This window comes from Amphiprion ocellaris, chromosome 23 (genome assembly GCF_022539595.1).
Source record: "Amphiprion ocellaris isolate individual 3 ecotype Okinawa chromosome 23, ASM2253959v1, whole genome shotgun sequence".
NCBI lineage: Eukaryota > Metazoa > Chordata > Actinopteri > Pomacentridae > Amphiprion > Amphiprion ocellaris.
The window spans coordinates 757391-776021 of record NC_072788.1 but is presented as its reverse complement, the minus strand read 5'-3'; the positions used below and the strand labels follow the sequence as shown (position 1 = coordinate 776021).

General features: G+C 36.6%; 1 protein-coding gene across 1 annotated transcript in view; it reads right to left on the bottom strand.

Annotated features, from left to right (window-relative positions):
• Positions 1-520: 520 nt before the first annotated feature.
• The window catches only part of dysf (dysferlin, limb girdle muscular dystrophy 2B (autosomal recessive)), a 135488-nt gene continuing 117377 nt past the window's right edge, over positions 521-18631 (bottom strand). Inside the window, exons 49-53 of the mRNA XM_055007930.1 lie at positions 12347-12446; positions 8425-8597; positions 6950-7059; positions 6728-6875; positions 521-5715 (exon numbers count right to left, since the gene is read on the bottom strand). Of these exons, the coding sequence (XP_054863905.1) occupies positions 5659-5715; positions 6728-6875; positions 6950-7059; positions 8425-8597; positions 12347-12446 (588 nt within the window). The 3' untranslated portion in view covers positions 521-5658. The remainder of the gene's footprint in view (positions 5716-6727; positions 6876-6949; positions 7060-8424; positions 8598-12346; positions 12447-18631) is intronic.

The window sequence follows — 18631 nt, the reverse complement described above, 5'->3', positions numbered from 1 at the left end:
CTAACTGCTAAGTGCTAGGCTAGCGGACAGAGATAACAGATTAACTTAGAATTAAGTACTGAGAAGGTGCTTGAAGAAAACGAGTGTATGTTACGATTCAAATATTACCGCTACACGCAGATTTAATGAATATCAAATTAGATAGAGTGGATAAGCTACAACAGTCACAGAACACAACACAGCGCTACAACAGGAAGTGACGCAATACGCTCACCGTAACGTCAGACGTCAGCAGGAACAATCCACTTCCAGCATTTTTATCACATTTTAATGGACTTTTATCCCTTTAAGCCCATAGATGTGGGTCCAGATTTACACTAATGAAGTTCTGAGGCTCAGAAATGATGGCAAAACATGCAAAATTAATTTAAACGTTATTCTACCATCACTGGATGACTCTGACAGAGAGAACACGTCTAGTTTCATGTTTCTATGGAGGTTTATGGAGTCATCGTGTTTACATTCAACTGACTTTTGACTCAGAAACATGTAAACACAAACATGTAAACAGAGACACGGATCAGAAATGCAGTTTTATTGTTGATGCTGACAGAAAGCAGTGCACACAGTATTGCTCTTTGTAGATGTGAAGTCAGAATACATTCAGTCTCCAACAGTTTAAACGTTTTTTACAGGAACAGCAGAGAGATTCATCCAGTTTTCAGTTCCTCAGTGCAGTTTTATGGCATCAGGAGTTTATTCCAGACAGCAGTGATCCTCCACCCACCTTATTCTGTTCAGTTTACTTATTCATCATCTGGAACCTAAAACTAGTTTCTGTTATATTTTATTGGCTAAATTTCAAGAAGTGAATTCTGTCAGATTTGGGAATTTTTGTATTTCCACCCTTAAAGAAACCTTTTTGGGGTTCAACATCTTCAAATAAAACTTTAACAGACATAAAATGTGGTGAGGACACAGGCGGAATAGTGTAAAGCAGATCAGAATGATTGGATGGGTCCAGTAGAGGAGAAATTTCCAAATATTGGTCTTTGAAAATGGAAAAAAGTGCCCAATGTTCAAACTTTGGTGGGATCGTGTCCCCAGAAAGTTCCTATAAGTGTATAGTCATGAATGGATCCATATTTCTACTAAAATCCAGTCTTTGGTCCACTCACCAACTTTTGAGGCTCTAACATCAGTAAAATCTGATGTTTGGAAAGTTTGACAAAAAAAGGTTCCAGTTTTTAGATATTTAGACTAAATGTTGATGTGGACTCATTGGTAGGAAACAGAACCTGGTGTTCATAGAGGTCTAGATGTCTAGATATTATATGTGCTGAGTTACAAACTGCTTCCATGTTGTCTTCATGCTGACATTTATCAACATATGAGGCTGATTTTGTCTTTGCTGTGGGATTGTTTCTGGAGATACTGAACTCTTCAAATAATTAAAATACAAAAATTCCAGGTCAGAAAATCCATGAAATTCTCAAAATATTCTACAGAACTTAGTTTTGGGTTCCAAATAACAAAGAAGAATCGACACAAACTGACCCAACAGTTCTCATCAGAGGAGATTGGAGGTTAGTGCAGCAAACATCCAGAGAGTAAAGCAGGATCTGCCCCTCTTTTATCACATTCAGCTAAAAACCAAGAACAACAGTAGAAATAATCCTGAAAACGTCCTCACAGAAGCTTCACAGGAAGCAGATGTTAGTTAGTGTTGAGGCAGCAGTTAGTGTTGCTGAACGCTGCAGCAGCAAAGTTAAAGGCTAAAGGCACGATGCGTTCACTGACAGGAAGAAGATCAGGCAGAAACAAGGCTTCTGAAGGCGTCAAACAATCTCAGCAGGATTGTCTCAATAAAGTTTCTCCATTTCAAGGCTTTTATACGTCAGCAGGAGATTTAAAGCTCTTTCAAACACAAACATACATACATATATCTATATAAAGCTATTCCAGGACTCTAAATAAACATTTAAAAATGTCTATGGAACTCTCCTCTGTTCAGGCAAACATCCTAAACATCTGAAATAAACACATCTCATCCACTTCTTAACAGAAATCTAAAGCTTTTTAGGTTGTTTCTCTTGCGTTTCTGTTGTATTTACACTAATTTCACACCCATGTCATGCCCAGGTTGTTTCTGAACACACCGTCTCAGCAGTTTAAACCATTAGAAGAACCTCGGAGCACTTCTTCTAAAGTGGAGAGAGAACCTGAACAGCAGAGAACCCAACCGTAACAGCTGAATACATTAAACACTGAAGGAAATAATACTGACTGGACGTGATCAAACACACGAGACAAAGGCTTCAAGAAGATTTTAGTGTCTAACGAGCAGCTTTGGTGTATTTAACAGCAAACCTCCATGGATCCACCGTCACATTCTTCAGATTCATGGTTTACTTTAGACATTTTCATGTTGTATAGACATTAAAGCTGCAGTTCTTCACCCAGCTGTGATAAATAACTGCTTTAAACGCTTCACATGGAGCTCTGTTGGTTTTCTACGATGCTACAGAGACAAGTCCCACCTCTGAAAGAACGAAAAAATCTAACAATTTACAGCCTGTTTCTGAAATAATCAGTTCTGTATGGTGGAACATCGGAGCTAAGACAGACGTCCTGATCTGATCTCCAGGATCTAGATGTGGGTCCATCAAGGCATTTTCTAAGTGATCTGTATTAAACCTAAGATTTGTTTCAATTCTATATAGCAACTGATAATTTAAACTGAGTCCAGCGGACATTTGTCTTGTGCAGATACAGGAGGTCCTCGGTTTACGACGTCCTCGACCTACAGCGTTTCATCGTTTCACATAAAAATCAACCAAAATCCAGCAAATTTCGCTGGATTTTGGTTGATTTTTATGTGAATGTTCTTAAGAAAATAGAATTTTACTGACGTATCTGTAATCACTTTAGATATTTTCAGGATTTTTTTTTTGGAAGATTTTTATTCATTTTTAAAAAATACAAGAATTTTCTAGCCAAATTTGGAGGATTTATTTATTTTTTTAAATAAAACTTTTAAGGGAAACGTTGAAGGAATTATTGGAATTTTCTTCCTGAAGGTTTTGCAAATTTTCAGAAATTTGGGGAATTTTTTTGCTGAATTTTTGAATTTTTTTCAGACAAGGAAACAATATTTTTTGGTGGCTGTAAATGAAGACAACAGGAGGGTTAACATGAACTTCCTGTAGTCTGAGTGATGCCTCCTCTGGTCTCTACAGGATCAAACAGGAAGAGGCTCCACCTGGTGGAACAACCAGGAACTACAGTTGATCTATGATACATTTACTGACATATGCATGTAGAGAGTTCAGGTTTTGGAGCTTGTGGAGCCTCAGTTGACCTAGTCGGACTCAGCAGATGTTGGTAGAAGCTCGCCATTGGCCACTCAGGTCAGATGGTTTTGTCCTTTCCCAAAATCATCTCTACTACAGGAAAAGCAACGACAACACCTGAGCAGCAAACAGCACACTGAAAAGTTTAAAGTTTGCTGAGGATTTCGATCATGCAGTAAGGCAGCTCTGCTATTTTCTCACCTCCTTTAGTGCAAATGTTCAGAGACGGTGTCAGGTTGGGGCTCAGAATCTGCAGATACTAAATAATAAATGACTCGGAGGGGATCGGAATCTAAAAAACCTTGATTGGGGCTTCTCTGGTAGTTCTGACACACTTATTTGTGGTCTTCCATAAAGGGTTTAAGTCTTTGGAACTCTCCTCCAGGCAACAATCTAATCCGAACTCTGCAAAAGAAAACCAAAAACATGACAGTTTATAGGTAGAAGAGAACTAAAGCTTGAATTAAATCCTGCAGTAGGAGCTGAGTGATGCTCACGCTCCGATCAGTGATATATGTTAGGAGTTAAACTCTGTGTGACCTGGCAGGACGACAGGTTACCAAAACTTCATCCATTAAACGAGCTGCTCATGAGGCCACGTGACGCTTGTTTACGAGGCCTGGTCGGCTTGTAATCAGCCGCGGTGAACCCAAAACCAACCAAACGGGTCAACTTTTCCATTCTGGTCTGAACCAAAACAAACCAAGCGAGCATGTGATCCAACTCAGTGCAACAAAAAAACCAAAAAACTTAAATCCTTAAACGTGAGACAAAGAAATAAATAAAAGAAGGAGATCTGGCTGTTCTACTGATCTCCTCAGTTCATCTTCATCATCCATAAATGTTTGGTTTTGCTCAGCGAATCAGCAGAAACATTTACAGAGTGCTTTATCTGCCTCCATCATCATCTAAAACATCCTCTGGACTAATAAAGCTCCAGCTCTGACATCAACAGAAGCAAATCCCCGACTTAACCTGCTGAACCCTCAGAGCTGCTGGAGGCCGAGGAGGAGGAGGAGGAGGAGGAAAGGCTAAAAGAGAGGACAGAAAAAGAGTTCAAGGTTGAAAAAGAGGAGGTAGAACTTCACTCTAAACTGAATTAAAGGACATGTTCCCACCACTTCCCACGCTGCATTATCAGAAAATGTAAAAAGAATAACAAGTTTTTGTTTTTTATAGACAAAGTGTTGGAAAGTTTTGATGTCACCTGATAAAAGGAGGCAAATTAACCCTCATGTCGTCCTGCAGGTCAAATTGATCCGTTTTAAAGTTTGAAAATGTGGGGGAAAAAAATTAGATTTTCTCAGTGAAACTTCTGATGTCCACATTTTCAACATTTCTGGGAAATGTTTGAACATTTTTTGGTGGAAAAAAAGAAATGTTAAAAAGGTTTCTTAAGAACATTCACAAAAAAATCAACCAAAATCCAGCAAATTTCACTGGATTTTGGTAGATTTTTTCTGAATGTTCTTAAAGAAAATATTAGAAGTTTTACTGTTATATATGGAATCACTTTAGATATTTTTTGGATTTTTTGGAAGATTTTTACTCTTTTTTTGAAAATATTTACACAAATTTTCTTGCTAAATTTGGAGGATTTTTACAAATAAAACCTTTAAGGAATTATTGGAATTTTCTTCCTGAAGGTTTTGCACATTTTCAGCAATTTGGAGAATTTTTTTGCAGATTTTTCTTCAGACAAGGAAACAATTTTTTTTGTTGCCCGTAAATGAGGACAACAGGAGGGTTAAGAAGAAAAGGAAATCAAATATAGTGAAAAACATGACCAACTGAATTGATTGAAGGCATCATGTGACCCAAACCAGTCAGATATCAACATTGAACAGACTTGATTAAGGCAGAATACGTGGTAATGATGTCAAACTGGTGAGATTTCCAACTTCCTTTCACCTCAGATGTAATTTTCAAAGCGATAAAGTTTGAATCCGTTCTGTGTGTCTGACCCGACTCGGCTCCTCGCTGGGAAACAGCAGGAGGTAAAAAAATCAAGAAACATCGTCGTCACAACCTTTGATTCTGCTTTGGCTTTTCTGAGGCTTTTATTCTCCTTGTTCTCTGCTTGACAGCCGACAGGAGAAGCCGAGGAGATGAAAGAGGTGACGGAGGAGGACGAGGATGCAGACGGAACCTGCTGAGATCTGATAGGAGCTTCTGGTGAATCTGAGGGCAAAAGGCACAAATGGACTCACATGATCAGGTGGATCTGCACAAAAGTTCATCGCTTCAGGAAGACGACGGAAAAGATTCGACAGAGAAGAAGGGAAAAGAATGAAATCCAGCCTCGTTGCTCTAAACTATGTCAGTTTGTTCGTGTTTCTCTTTCCTTTTTGTTCCACTCTCAGCATCACTGAGCGGCTTTAGGAGGTCCAAAAGGTCCGACCATCTTCATGGCAGCGTAGTTCTGCAAAAAAAATACATTAAAATGATGCAGACGGTTAATTTCTGATTCATTTTTAGATTCATTTTCTTTCTTCTTTTCCTCTCTCAAGCTTTCTCTGATGACTTATTGGGATAAAACCAACCAAATCTGAACAAACTTCCCCCCGACCTCCTTATAATCAGCTGATTCTTTATCTACAGGGACTTTTGTCGATTTAATGAAGCCGTGCACTGTAAAATAAAACTTTATTTACTGTTCTATCATTGTGTTTTTTCATGTAATAAAATACAGTAAAATACAACAAAAATATAGAAAAAATAATAAAAACAGTGAAAAACATAGTAAAAACAATAATAAATTTCATGGAAAACAGGAAATTGTCTGGGTGACCCTGAACTTTTGAACGGTAGTATATATTTTTACAGTATTTTTACTGCATTTTTACAATAATTTTAACTGTATTTTTACTATATTTTTACTGCATTTTTACTATATTTTACTGCATTTTTACTATAGGTTTTCTATATTTTTACAGTATTTTTTACAGTATTTTTACTATATTTTAACTGCATTTTAACTATATTTTTACTGTATTTCTACTACATTTTTCCTGCATTTTTAATATATTTTACTATATTTTTACTGTATTTTTACTGCATTTTTACTATATTTTTACTGTATTTTTACTATATTTTTTACTCAACATGTAAATCAATCATTTTTTTATGTGATTTTACCAGATATTATGTATAATTTAACTAAGCATAATAAAATAACAGCAAACTGGTGTGTTTTTTACAGTGCAGAAGTCAGCATTTACCCCAAGTTTTTCATTTTTACACGTTTTACTTGATTTTTACTGTGCTTCTCCTTCCTGCGACTCTTATTTCTGCGGTTTCTGATTGTTTTCACTTCCTGTCTGTCCTTGTAGCTGACTAATAAAAGACGAAATGATGTCATAATAAACTGGAATCTACATTTAATTGTGCATACGAATGAATAAATGACTCCACACAAACTAAGCTAGACTTGCCGGGAAGGCGTAGAGGAAGACGCCGAGGAAGAGGAGGATGAGGAAGAGGATGATGAAGAGGATGATGAACCACTTGAATCGCCTCCACAGGATGAACTTGAGGGTCTTGTAGGGGGAGGAGAACCAGAGGAAGGACGTTTCTGGACGCCTGCAAGGAGAAAACAGCGACATGAGATGCCACATTTCCACGTTTGTGAGTGTACCTGAAGGTCTGAGACTCACTGAGGCTCCTCCAGGTGAGGGTTCATGTTGGGTTCTTCTCTGCCGAGGCCGGCTGGTCGCTCCTCCTGCTCCTGCTCCGTCACGATCTCCAGAGACATCTCCACCTTCCCCTGAACACAGACGATATCAGGCTGATGTTACTGAGCAGGAAACAGCTGCAGGTTTCACATTAAACAGCTGATCGTCTGGATTCAAACCTCCGGCTCCATTTCAGCTCCTAGTTTCTGGGTTATCTCAAAGGTAAACGACAACAATTTCAAATATTCAACCATCATCATCATCAGTGACACTTTATTTGAGAAAACTGTCTCCAAAGCTGATGGTCCTGATGGAAATGTTCATCTTCTGGAAGGTAAAGCCAAAACTTTACCAACTACTCAAGTAAAGGTACCATTATAGTAAGGTAAAATATTTCTAAGTGACCTCAAACTTTTCAACGGTAGTGTAATAAACTACAGTAAAACACAGTAAAAATATAGAAAAAATATAATAAAAATGCAGCAAAAAATATAGAAAAGAATATAGCTAAAATATAATAAAAATACAGTAAAAATACAATAAAAATACAGTAAAAATATAGAAAAGAATATAGCTAAAATATAATAAAAATACAGTAAAAATACAACAAAAATATAGTAAAAATACAGTAAAAATATAGTAAAAATATAGAAAAGAATATAGCTAAAATGTAATAAAAATACAGTAAAATACAATAAAAATACAGTAACAATACAATAAAAATATAGTATAAATACAGTAAAAATATAGTAAAAATACACTGAAAATATCTTTCAAAGATATTCTAAAAATACAGTAAAATATTGTAAAAATATCGTAAAAACACAATAAAAATACACAAAAAATATATACTACCATTCAAAAGTTTGGGCTCATCCAGACAATTCCATGTTTTCCATGAAAACTCACACTTTTCTCCATGTGCTAACATAACTGCACAAGGGTTTTCTAATCATCAATGAGCCTTTCAACACCATTAGCTAACACAATGTAGCATTAGAACACAGGAGTGATGCTTGCTGGAAATGTTCCTCTGTACCCCTATGGAGATATTCCATTAAAAATCAGCTGTTTCCAGCTACAATAGTCATTTACCACATTAACAATGTCTACACTGGATTTATCATTCATTTAATGTTATCTTCACTGAAAAATAACTGCTTTTCTTTCAACAAAAAGGACATTTCTAAGTGACCCCAGACTGTTGAACAGTAGAGGATGTCCTTTATCTTCTGCCTTCTTGGTTATTATATTCTAAGCACCAATTACAAACAGCAGATCAATAATGTATCCAAAGTCCTACAAGAAAACAACAAAATCCTGGTAATTGGTGTCATTTCTGCAGGAGTTACTAGGAACTATGAACTCTGCTGCCTTCCAAAGTGTGTGTTTGTTTCTACGTTAGTGTGATTTTTAAGAGGCGGGATTGTTGCAGGTTTGTGTGTTTGTGTTCTCACAGCGATGATCTTCTCTCCGTTGTGTTCACAGATGCAGGGCCACCATCCTTTCACCGTCTTCTGTTCGAACAGAGACACCAGTTTGTCGGCCGGCTGGTCCAGCAGCTGCAGGGTACATTTCTCTGGAGACTTGGCGGGACGCAGCATGTGGTTGAGGTCCATCACCAGGTGACCTGGACACCATGACAATTTATTACATCCACAATCACGTCTATCTGCTTTAAAATCTGTCCGACTGAATCCAACAAAATGTGTTGTTGCTGAAGATGTTTAAAGAGGGGAGGAAGGAAGTTAGATGTTAGGAGAAAATTATAGGCAAAGAATATAATGAGATGAGAAGAAGGAGAGAAAGAAGATGAAGGGAGAAAAGGAGCAAGAAGATGAGGCTAAGGAAGAGAAAATGGAGGTAAAGGGATAAAAGTTAATGATAGAGGACAGTTTTCAGATTTAATGTCACATAGTCACTGAGTGAAAACAATCTCCATCTACGAGAAGGATGGAGGAATTTGTTATCGTTTAAACTCCAGATATTGCTCCAAAAACTGGTGAGGCACAACATGTGATCACCTGTATAGTTCGGGCATTTTATGAAATATTTCACAAATCTGCCAACTAAATCGTTACCAAACAATTCCTTCACCAATATGTTTGTAAAGGTGTGTAATAATATGGCTTAAAATGTTGAAATTCGACTCCCGTGGGAATCCCTGAAAAAACCTGCTGAAGTTTGAGTACCGATAAATGATTGTTGACAAATCGTTTTTTTTTTTTTAATCGGGCCTTAAGTAACTTATGAGGGGTCAAATCAGGGTTTTTTCGTGATTCTGAGTTGATTGTTAGCATTTATATTTCACCACAAACACTCCTTTGTGGAAAAATAATTTCTAAATACATCTCATATTGTACTTTGCAGGACATTGGAGTCTAGCAATATGGATGAAGACGTTACTGTGTGCAGGCCGGGTACACCAGCTCAGAGGCTCATACAGGCAACTCCAAAGGGCTACTCTACGTTTATGAAACACGCAAAAGCTGTCAAAAAATGCTCCAGTTGTGGAACGTATGAAGAAAAACTGAGGTACCACATGAAGTGTAAAAATGATCTGTCCAACAACTCTGTTGGGATCAACAAGAATCAGCTCAAGCATCAAAGGCTGAGAAAGAGCCATCAAAGCTGAAGAGAAGATGCACTAACTCTGAGTTCAGTGCATCTGCTAGCTGTAGTTCCACAAGTTCAGTCAGTTCACCTCCTGTAAAAGGATGTATAACAACCAACTCACTCAGCTCTACAAAAGTAATCCAGCACAAGTAAGAAATAAATATAGAGTGCCAGATAATCTGACTGCAGATAAACTGAAGGCAAGCTTGCTGAAGACAGCATGGAGTCTCAGCAATGACTGGAAGAGATCAACGACGTGGTAGCAGAACTGTTCTAGCTCCAGAATTAGCCGCCGTTCCCAGCTCTCTCTACTGCTGACTCTCAGCCAATCAGAGGTGAGCTAACTAAACATGGCATGTTCACTGACATCAGGTAAATCTGGAACTGAAAAATAAACATTGAAACCTCAACATCAACAACAACATCGGTCTGTTACAATATTCTGTTATCTTCTAGTAAAATGATTCATACATGCATGAAAGTCGTTGGTATTCATGACTTTTTAAAGAACTGATCGATATCGTGATGCACGGAACGGCTTTGTTTACATTTTCACCGGAGTTCAGACTTACGGTGAAAATCAACTTACGTAGATCCGTAGGAACGGAACTCTGACGTAAGTCGAGGACTTCCTGTGTAATGTTCTAATTTAGTTAAAAATTCCAAACCAACATAATAGCTACACTATAAAAACACAAGATTGTATGATGGCAAGATTTGGTCTGATATCAGTCCAATAAGATGGGAACAACCTTAAAGTTGTACTTGCTGAACATCTGTTTATTGATAGATGCTCATATTTCCAGATGTTCTTCACGTTCAGGTTAAGGTGAGTGTCATCCAGGTAGTCAGGGTTCCTCCTGGAGTCTGAGAGGTAACTATGGGATGACTGGATGACCTCCTAAACTAAAACCTTCTTATCAGACTATTGAGTCGAGTCTTAAACTCGATTCAGTTTGTGAAGGTTCTCTGGGGTGAAGATGTGTGAAGCTCAGCAGAATGAAGTGTCCTTCAGCCACTTCTCCTTAATGACTAATTACTGAGCGCGCTCAGAGTGAGTTATGGCCGATGCTGCGGTGGAGGCAGTTAGTAGCGTTCTGATCTCTGCTGACGTTAAGTATGGAGGGATTGTGGGCTGAGGACAGATGAGGCATCGACTGGAAGTGTTTTTCCAGAACCCAGCGTGTTCGTAGGAAAAAGGCTCGACCTTCACGCCGAGCTGGAAGATTAACCGTCGGCGGTCCGGTTGGACGAGCTGAGGACAGCCAGAAATGGAAAAAATGCTTTGAGGTGGCCACGGAGCCGCAGACGGTACGAGGTGAATAAAGCCGAGTGAGACGGTGACGGACAAGAGCAGGTCAAAATCTGGATTCCTCATCTGGGTCCGCAGAGGGACTCGACCTGTAGACCGTCATCCCCAAACAGACGGAAACCAAAGCCGAGCCGTGAAAGGAGAGAAGCTCCGTGAGTTATTCTGAGGGACCCGACCGGGGCAGCGTCAGGGGTGAAGGAGAGGCGGCATTTTGACAGCTTGAGTCTCGGCAAGAGAAAATAAAACCGGGCCCCGATCTCTGCCAAATGTGCCGACACAGTGGAAATGGAAGAGCGGTAGTTCTGAAGACAAATGTTATCACAGTAGGCCTTCAACATCGCACAGATGACTCCCTGGATAGATTTACCACCGAGACTTTGGCCAAAAAATGATGGAAAACCTGTCAGAAAGTCATCCTCACAAAGAATTAGATTTATTTCATTTCCAACAAAAGGCTCTCAGACGCGTTCCTGACCTGGAGAGGATGAATATATTTAGAATAAAGGCTATAATTTTTTAAAAACAATAGACTGTTTTTCCCTGTTTTGTTAAATTACAGAGAATATTTAGCCAAATGACACGAAAAAGTAATAATAATAATAATAATAATGTCAACATCAACAAAATGTATTTTTACTGATAGGAATTTGTTCTTTTACTGTGTTTGACTGACAAATTGCTAAATTTTACAGGATTTAAATTGGCTAAAAAGTACACTGTATATGCACTCCATCCATGTACATTAATAAAATAATAGATATTTTCTGTTGTTTCTATTGGTTTTGAACGTTACAACATCCCACCATTTCTCTCATATTTGTATTTATCAAGCAATAAAAAACCAAACAACCAAAAAATAGGTTTAAAATGTTGGAATAATGTGACACTTAAAAGCTGTAAAAAACTATAAAAAAAAAAAAAAAAAAGCAAATATCTGTAAAATAATTATATTTTTGAAAGTCTAATTTTATGGTCACACATTGTAAAATAAATAATAAGTATATGCTTAGAAAATGTTTAGGTCCTGTTTTTTTCTTTTCACTGTTACCATGTACATTTTTTCTGTGATTTTATTAGTTTTCATTTATTATTCATTTCATTTCACCACTCAGGGAAAATCTGTAAAGTAGCTGTTAAAAAATGATAGTAAAATAAAATAAAAGCAAATATCTGGACAATAAAAATATTTTTTGTTGATTTAAATCCAGTAAAAATAGTTTTTAAAAAGTGTTGAGACCAAATAAACATTTTTCTGTGGACATTATTTACACTTATGGCCAGCTATTTATTTATTTATTTGTAATCATATTTTATTTTACATTTTTGGCCTGCTGTTTAATTCATTTATTTTATTATTTTTTAACATCATTTTTATTTTTTTCTTTTCTGTGGTTTTACTAGATGAGCTCTATTCAACAAAACGGAGGTAAATCTGCAGCCGGAGGTTTTACCGAGGTAGTCGTCGAAGGAGAACTTGTCGTTGTCCCAGATCTGGATGGTCAGTTTAGGAGCCAGTTTAGTCTCGGCTTTGTCCAAACTCCAGAAATGTTCCTGCAGAGACATCAGAGGCAGGAAAGAAAAGATCAGAGATGCTATTTTATAACAGCAAGTCGTGTCTTTCTATGATCTGTATTTACTCAGCAAATGTAAATTATGTGTAGATGTTCATTTTAAGTAGCACTGTTGTGGTTGATAGTGGTTGTATTATCTTGCTGCAGGAGGTTAGATATCGTTTATTCTGACGTGACTAAGCAGACTAGTTGTCTCCATGTTGGGCTGTAATCTAAATCTGACCTTCTCCCACCTATAATATAAACCCAGAGATCAGAGAGAATCCTCAGAACTGATGCTGGCATTGCCACTCCTCCTGAAATCAGTAAACCTTCCTCACAGCTTTCGTCACCTGAGTCTCTCTGTGTCTGCCTCCGTATATTCTCTTGACATCAGTGAACTTCCACAACAACATGTTGTTACAGCTGCGGTCGTATGTGGTTGTTTTTGTGTGTGCCCTTTGTATTTAGCCAGTCCAATATGTAAATAGTGCTGCGCCGCACCACTGCCAGGATTGGACGTCATGTTGACGGGTCGGCGCCGGATTGGCTCGGTCTACTAAGAGGACGGAGATAAAAGGGGAAAGATGACGTCGTTTCCGGGGGTCAGAGGGAGAGAGAGGACCAGATGGGCGAGTTCCAACCAGTACAATGCAGCACCATCCACCCATTCATCCATTCATTGTTTAACAACCCAAGCTCATTTGCAAGAGAAGGAATCGAACTGCTACCTTTTGTTTCGTTCGTTGCCCTTTGTTTTTGGGAAGCGTGGTTTTGTTTATTGTTTTGGCTCAAGCTCATCCCTAATTTTAGTTTTGTTTAATACCACCTTTGTTTATATTTGCTTATTGAAAATAAATGATTAATTTTGCTGGAAAAAGCTGTGGTGTGTGCTGCCTGAGGCCTCGATAGGATGACACTTTCGTGTTACACTCAGTAAGTCCTAGACTGGGCATAACAATGTAAAAACTTATATTACACCTAACACACAAAATGACATACACGAGACACAAAACGACAAAAACAGGCCACAAAATGACAAAAGTGAGACACAAAACAACATAAACAAGACAGAAAATGACAAAAACAAGCCACAAAATGACATAACATATTTTTGCAATTCTAACCATAAGTGTTAATAAATATTTGTGTTTTGTTGTTTGAAACTCAAGCACTACTTTTACGATATATATATTATTGGCATGTTTACAAGATTGAAAAAAAAACCATATACAATAAAAGTATCATATTATTCAACCTTTCTTATAAATAAATGTATTGTTTTTCCACTTTTAAATTTCTTTCATGAAACATCCATTGAGTTTTAAGGTCGACATATTTTTAACATTAAGGATCTGTAGACATATAATAAACAAGATTTCTATTTAAATTTATATGTAAAAAAAATCATATTATGCTTTAAATGATAAAATTAACAGCAGATTCTCACGATTTGAAACTAATTTTTAAAAATATTTTAACATTTTGTACAAAATTTTCTTGTTACATAAATTAGACAATAAAACCAAACTACTGATGGCACGTTTCTACGGTTTTAAGCCTAACTATTTTTTTATTACAGCATTATTTATAGGAAATTTCATTGTTGTTACACATGTAAATACGATCCTTTAAACATTAAAGGCAGAAACAGAAAAAATATGTAGCATTAAGGACAGAAAATATATTCTGATCGCAATGAGTTAGTGTATTCATTACAGTCATTTTTGGCAACTCAGCTGCAAGAAAATTTGAGTTGTTATTTTATTTCATTTTTTACTATGGAATATTCTTATGTATTTTATTTATTCTAATTTCTGTCTAGAGCTGCTGTAACAGATTCTTTAATAAATGAGTCTGAATGATGAGTCTGGAGCAGCAGTCCATCGACACATCTCTCACAGCTTCGTCACTTCCACTCAGCGTATGAACACTCGGTGTGTTAACACTCGGTGTGTTAACAGGTGTGTGTCTGTGTGTATTTAACGTATTAACACCTCCAGTCAATTCACACTAAACCGTCAGACACAACCTGATCCTTGCTGACGGACTTCTCTCTTCCTGTTTCCATTCCCTCAGTCGTCCATTTTATCTGCTGCTGTTGCCTCGATGAAAATGTGGTTTTTCACACCAGATTTAAAATAAATCTCCTGCAATTTGAATGTCAGAATGTCACTAAAAGCTGCAATAAACAGCCTCAAACAGAGACAAATAATCCATCTGTCCATCCATCCATCCATCCACCTATCTATCTATCTATCTATCTATCTATCTATCTATCTATCTATCTATCTATCTATAGTCTATCAGTCTATCTGTCTATCTATTATCTATCTATATCTATCTATCTATATCTATCTATCTATCTATCAATCTATAGTCTATCAGTCTATCTATCTATCTATCTATCTATCTATCTATCTATCTATCTATCTATCTATCTATCTAGTCTATCTGTCTATCTGTCTATCTATCTATCTGTCTGTCTGTCTGTCTGTCTGTCTGTCTGTCTGTCTGTCTGTCTATCTATCTGTCTATCTATCTATAGTCTATCTGTCTATCTGTCTATCTATCTATCTATCTATCTATCTATAGTCTATCTATCTATCTATCTATCTATCTAGTCTATCTGTCTATCTATCTATCTATCTATCTATCTATCTATCTATCTATCTATCTATCTATCTATCTATCTATCTATGGTCTATCTATCTATCTATCTATCTATCTATCTATCTATCTATCTATCTATCTATCTATCTATCTATGGTCTATCTATCTATCTATCTATCTATCTATCTATCTATCTATCTATCTATCTATCAGTTGCAGTTGTGTCTTTAAATCTTGAAATTTGAGATTAAAATTGAGATTAAATTCAACAGAATCTTATCAAAAATGATGTTAGCAACTAAAAAGGTTCATCTAAATCAGTCATTTCAATAATTCATGGCAATAATTAGTTTAGCAGGAACCAAAACCATCTCAACTTGTTTCCTAAACTGTCAAAACTTTTGAAATATTGTTTAAAAAAAATGCTGCTTTGGAGTGACTAAACTCAGCTGGGTCATGTAGCCAGAAGGTGGTGCTGTAGGCAACACTAGCTGCAATAAATAGAGTAGAAGAAGAAAGTAAAACCAGCGTGTCTTTATAGGACTTTATAACTCTTGTTTTTGACTACGGCGCGCCCTAGTGAAGTGGAGGACTCAGGCACACAACGATCGGTAAATTCAGTTGAACATCTCAACCTTTCAAACATCTGGTTAGGTTGGAGTAGCTACAGCAGATTATTTTACCTGATAATGAACTAATTATACAACTTGTCCAAAATGCAACTCTTAGCAGGTCAAACTGAAGGACAGAACAGAGCATTTTGGGTAAAATAAAGCTTTAAAATCCTGACTTTTTATCCATAAAGCACACAGAACGTAGAGACTATCTAGAAGTTGAATCTGTGCTGCAAATCATAAGTATTTAGGATTCTGATAGTAGAGAAAAGTCTAATTGGACGTAATACTTTTTTCTGTTGAGTATATCACACCATTTTCTGTACTTTTTCTGTGAATACTTAAAATTTTCTGTCATTTTCCCCCTCAGTAACCAGAATCAGAAACAGCTTTGCAATAACAGCCCCTAGCTTTGTGTGACTCTACATGTAATTTTTGCAGCCGTGTGCTAAAACATTGAGTGCGTCTCTGCAGCGACTTCACAGCGATGCTCTAAATCACCGTCTAAATCCACACCATGCTCTCACACTTCATAGCGACACAACAAACACACCCTGTGACTCCATCATCCAGCTATCAGCTGCTCTCTGAAACATCAATCAGCTGCTTCTGCTGCCAGAGTTTCAAGTCCAGAAACTTGTTCTGTCGTCTCTCGTTTCCTCAGCACGTCTTTCTGTCTTTTCTCAAATCAAATCATGAAGTTAAACTAAATCCAAAGCTGAATCAGATGCTGTTAAATCCAACAAACATGTCTCAGAGGCCTGTTCATGACACATTATGACAGAAAATATAAAAAGAAAACAGTCATTTTATGTTTATGGTGCTGTCATTTAATGGCTGTGACGTGACATAAACTAAGTCAGACTTTCCAGGAAGGCGATTGTAAATTAGTAAAACTATAAAATAATGTCTAGACCATGACAAGTTGTTCTGATCATAAAGCAAAATACTAGATTGTTCATTGTTCTTTGGTCATTTTATGTCTCTTTCTTGTCATATTTTGTCTTGTTTTTGTTTATCTTTCTGTCGCTTTGTTTCGCGCTTTTATTTTTTGTCCCGTCTGTGTCATTTGTCCATTTTTTTGTCGCGTTGTAACTTTTTGTCTAATTTTTTCTCTTTTTTGTTTTGTTTCGTGTCGTTGGTTTCACTTTTTGTTATTTTATGTCTCGCTTTTGTCAGTTTTCTTGTTTTTGTAATATTTTGTCTTGTTTTGTTGTTTTTTCTCTTTTTGTGTGATTTTTGTCATTCTTCTTGTATTTTTGTAGTTTTGTTTCTCATTTTTGTCATTTTGTGTTTCCTTTTCGTCTCGCTTGTGTTTTTGTCTTATTTTTGTTTGCTTTATCCGTTGTTTTATGTACCATTTTTCTCATTTTGTGTTTTTTGGCTTGTTTGTGTCATTTGTGTAACTTTCTGTCTTGTTTTTGTTGAATTTCTTGTCTCTTTTTTGTTTTGTTTCGTGTCGTTTTGATCATAAAGTAAAATATCTATCTATGTATCTATCTATCTATAGTCTATCTATCTATAGTCTATCTATAGTCTATCTATCTATCTATAGTCTATCTATCTATAGTCTATCTATCTATAGTCTATCTATAGTCTATCTATCTATAGTCTATCTATAGTCTATCTATCTATAGTCTATCTATAGTCTATCTATCTATCTATCTATCTATAGTCTATCTATCTATAGTCTATCTATCTATAGTCTATCTATAGTCTATCTATCTATCTATCTATCTATAGTCTATATCTATCTATCTATCTATCTATAGTCTATCTATAGTCTATCTATCTATCTATCTATAGTCTATCTATGTAACTATCTCTGTATGTATCTATCTATAGTCTATCTATCTATAGTCTATCTATCTATAGTTTATATCTATCTACCTATCTATCTATCTATCGTATATCTATCTATCTATCTATCTATAGTCTATCTATCTATCTATAGTATATCTATCTATCTATAGTATATCTATCTATCTATCTATCTATCTATAGTATATCTATCTATCTATTTATCTATAGTCTATCTATCTATTTATCTATAGTCTATCTATCTATCTATAGTCTATATCTATCTATCTATCTATCTATAGTCTATCTATCTATCTATAGTCTATATCTATCTATCTATCTATCTATCTATCTATCTATCTATCTATCTATCTATCTATCTATCTATAGTCTATCTATCTATCTATCTATCTATAGTCTATCTATCTATAGTCTATCTATCTATCTATCTATCTATCTATAGTCTATCTATCTATAGTCTATCTATGTATCTATCTATCTATCTATGTATCAGTCTACCTATCTATCTATCTATCTATCTAATTTGTACTTCCTGTTTAGATGAGGTGTTCCTACTCCGACTCCCTGGCAAATAAAACTCTTGAACCCTTAGGTCCCAGTGGGGCGTTGAGTTCTTGTAAACAGTTTATTCTGACATGTTTCTTTGTTGGCTGCAGATCAATCTGAGTAAAACTGTAATTTAAAGTTAATTATCTCAGTTTAAAGTGTGTTAAACTCACTAACGGAGTGAATAAAACACCAGGCTGTGGCCATCAGGGTGAAGCTCTGATGATCCGTCTGGTGAGTCAGTCGTTATTTGACTCTTTACCGCTGAGGTTTGTGTCTTGGTGAATGCAGCCTCTCCACCCAGCAGAGCTCCTCGTTTAAAACTCCCTCTTGTCTTTTCAGCTGCGCTCTGATTGAAGATGCTGCTCCCGGCGAGCGAACGCCGTCGTAAAGCACATCGGCTAAAGAGACCGGGTCCGAGGCCAACACAAGCACATGACAGCCGGCTTGTTATTCCAGCGTTCAGCCGTGTTGTTTTTACTCGTCTGGTGTTTTTGTTGAGTCTCAGAGATTCAACAACAGAAACTCCCTGCTCCTCCTCTCATTAGTTCTGTTAATTACAGCCTCAGTAGATCAGTTAGTGGACAGAAGG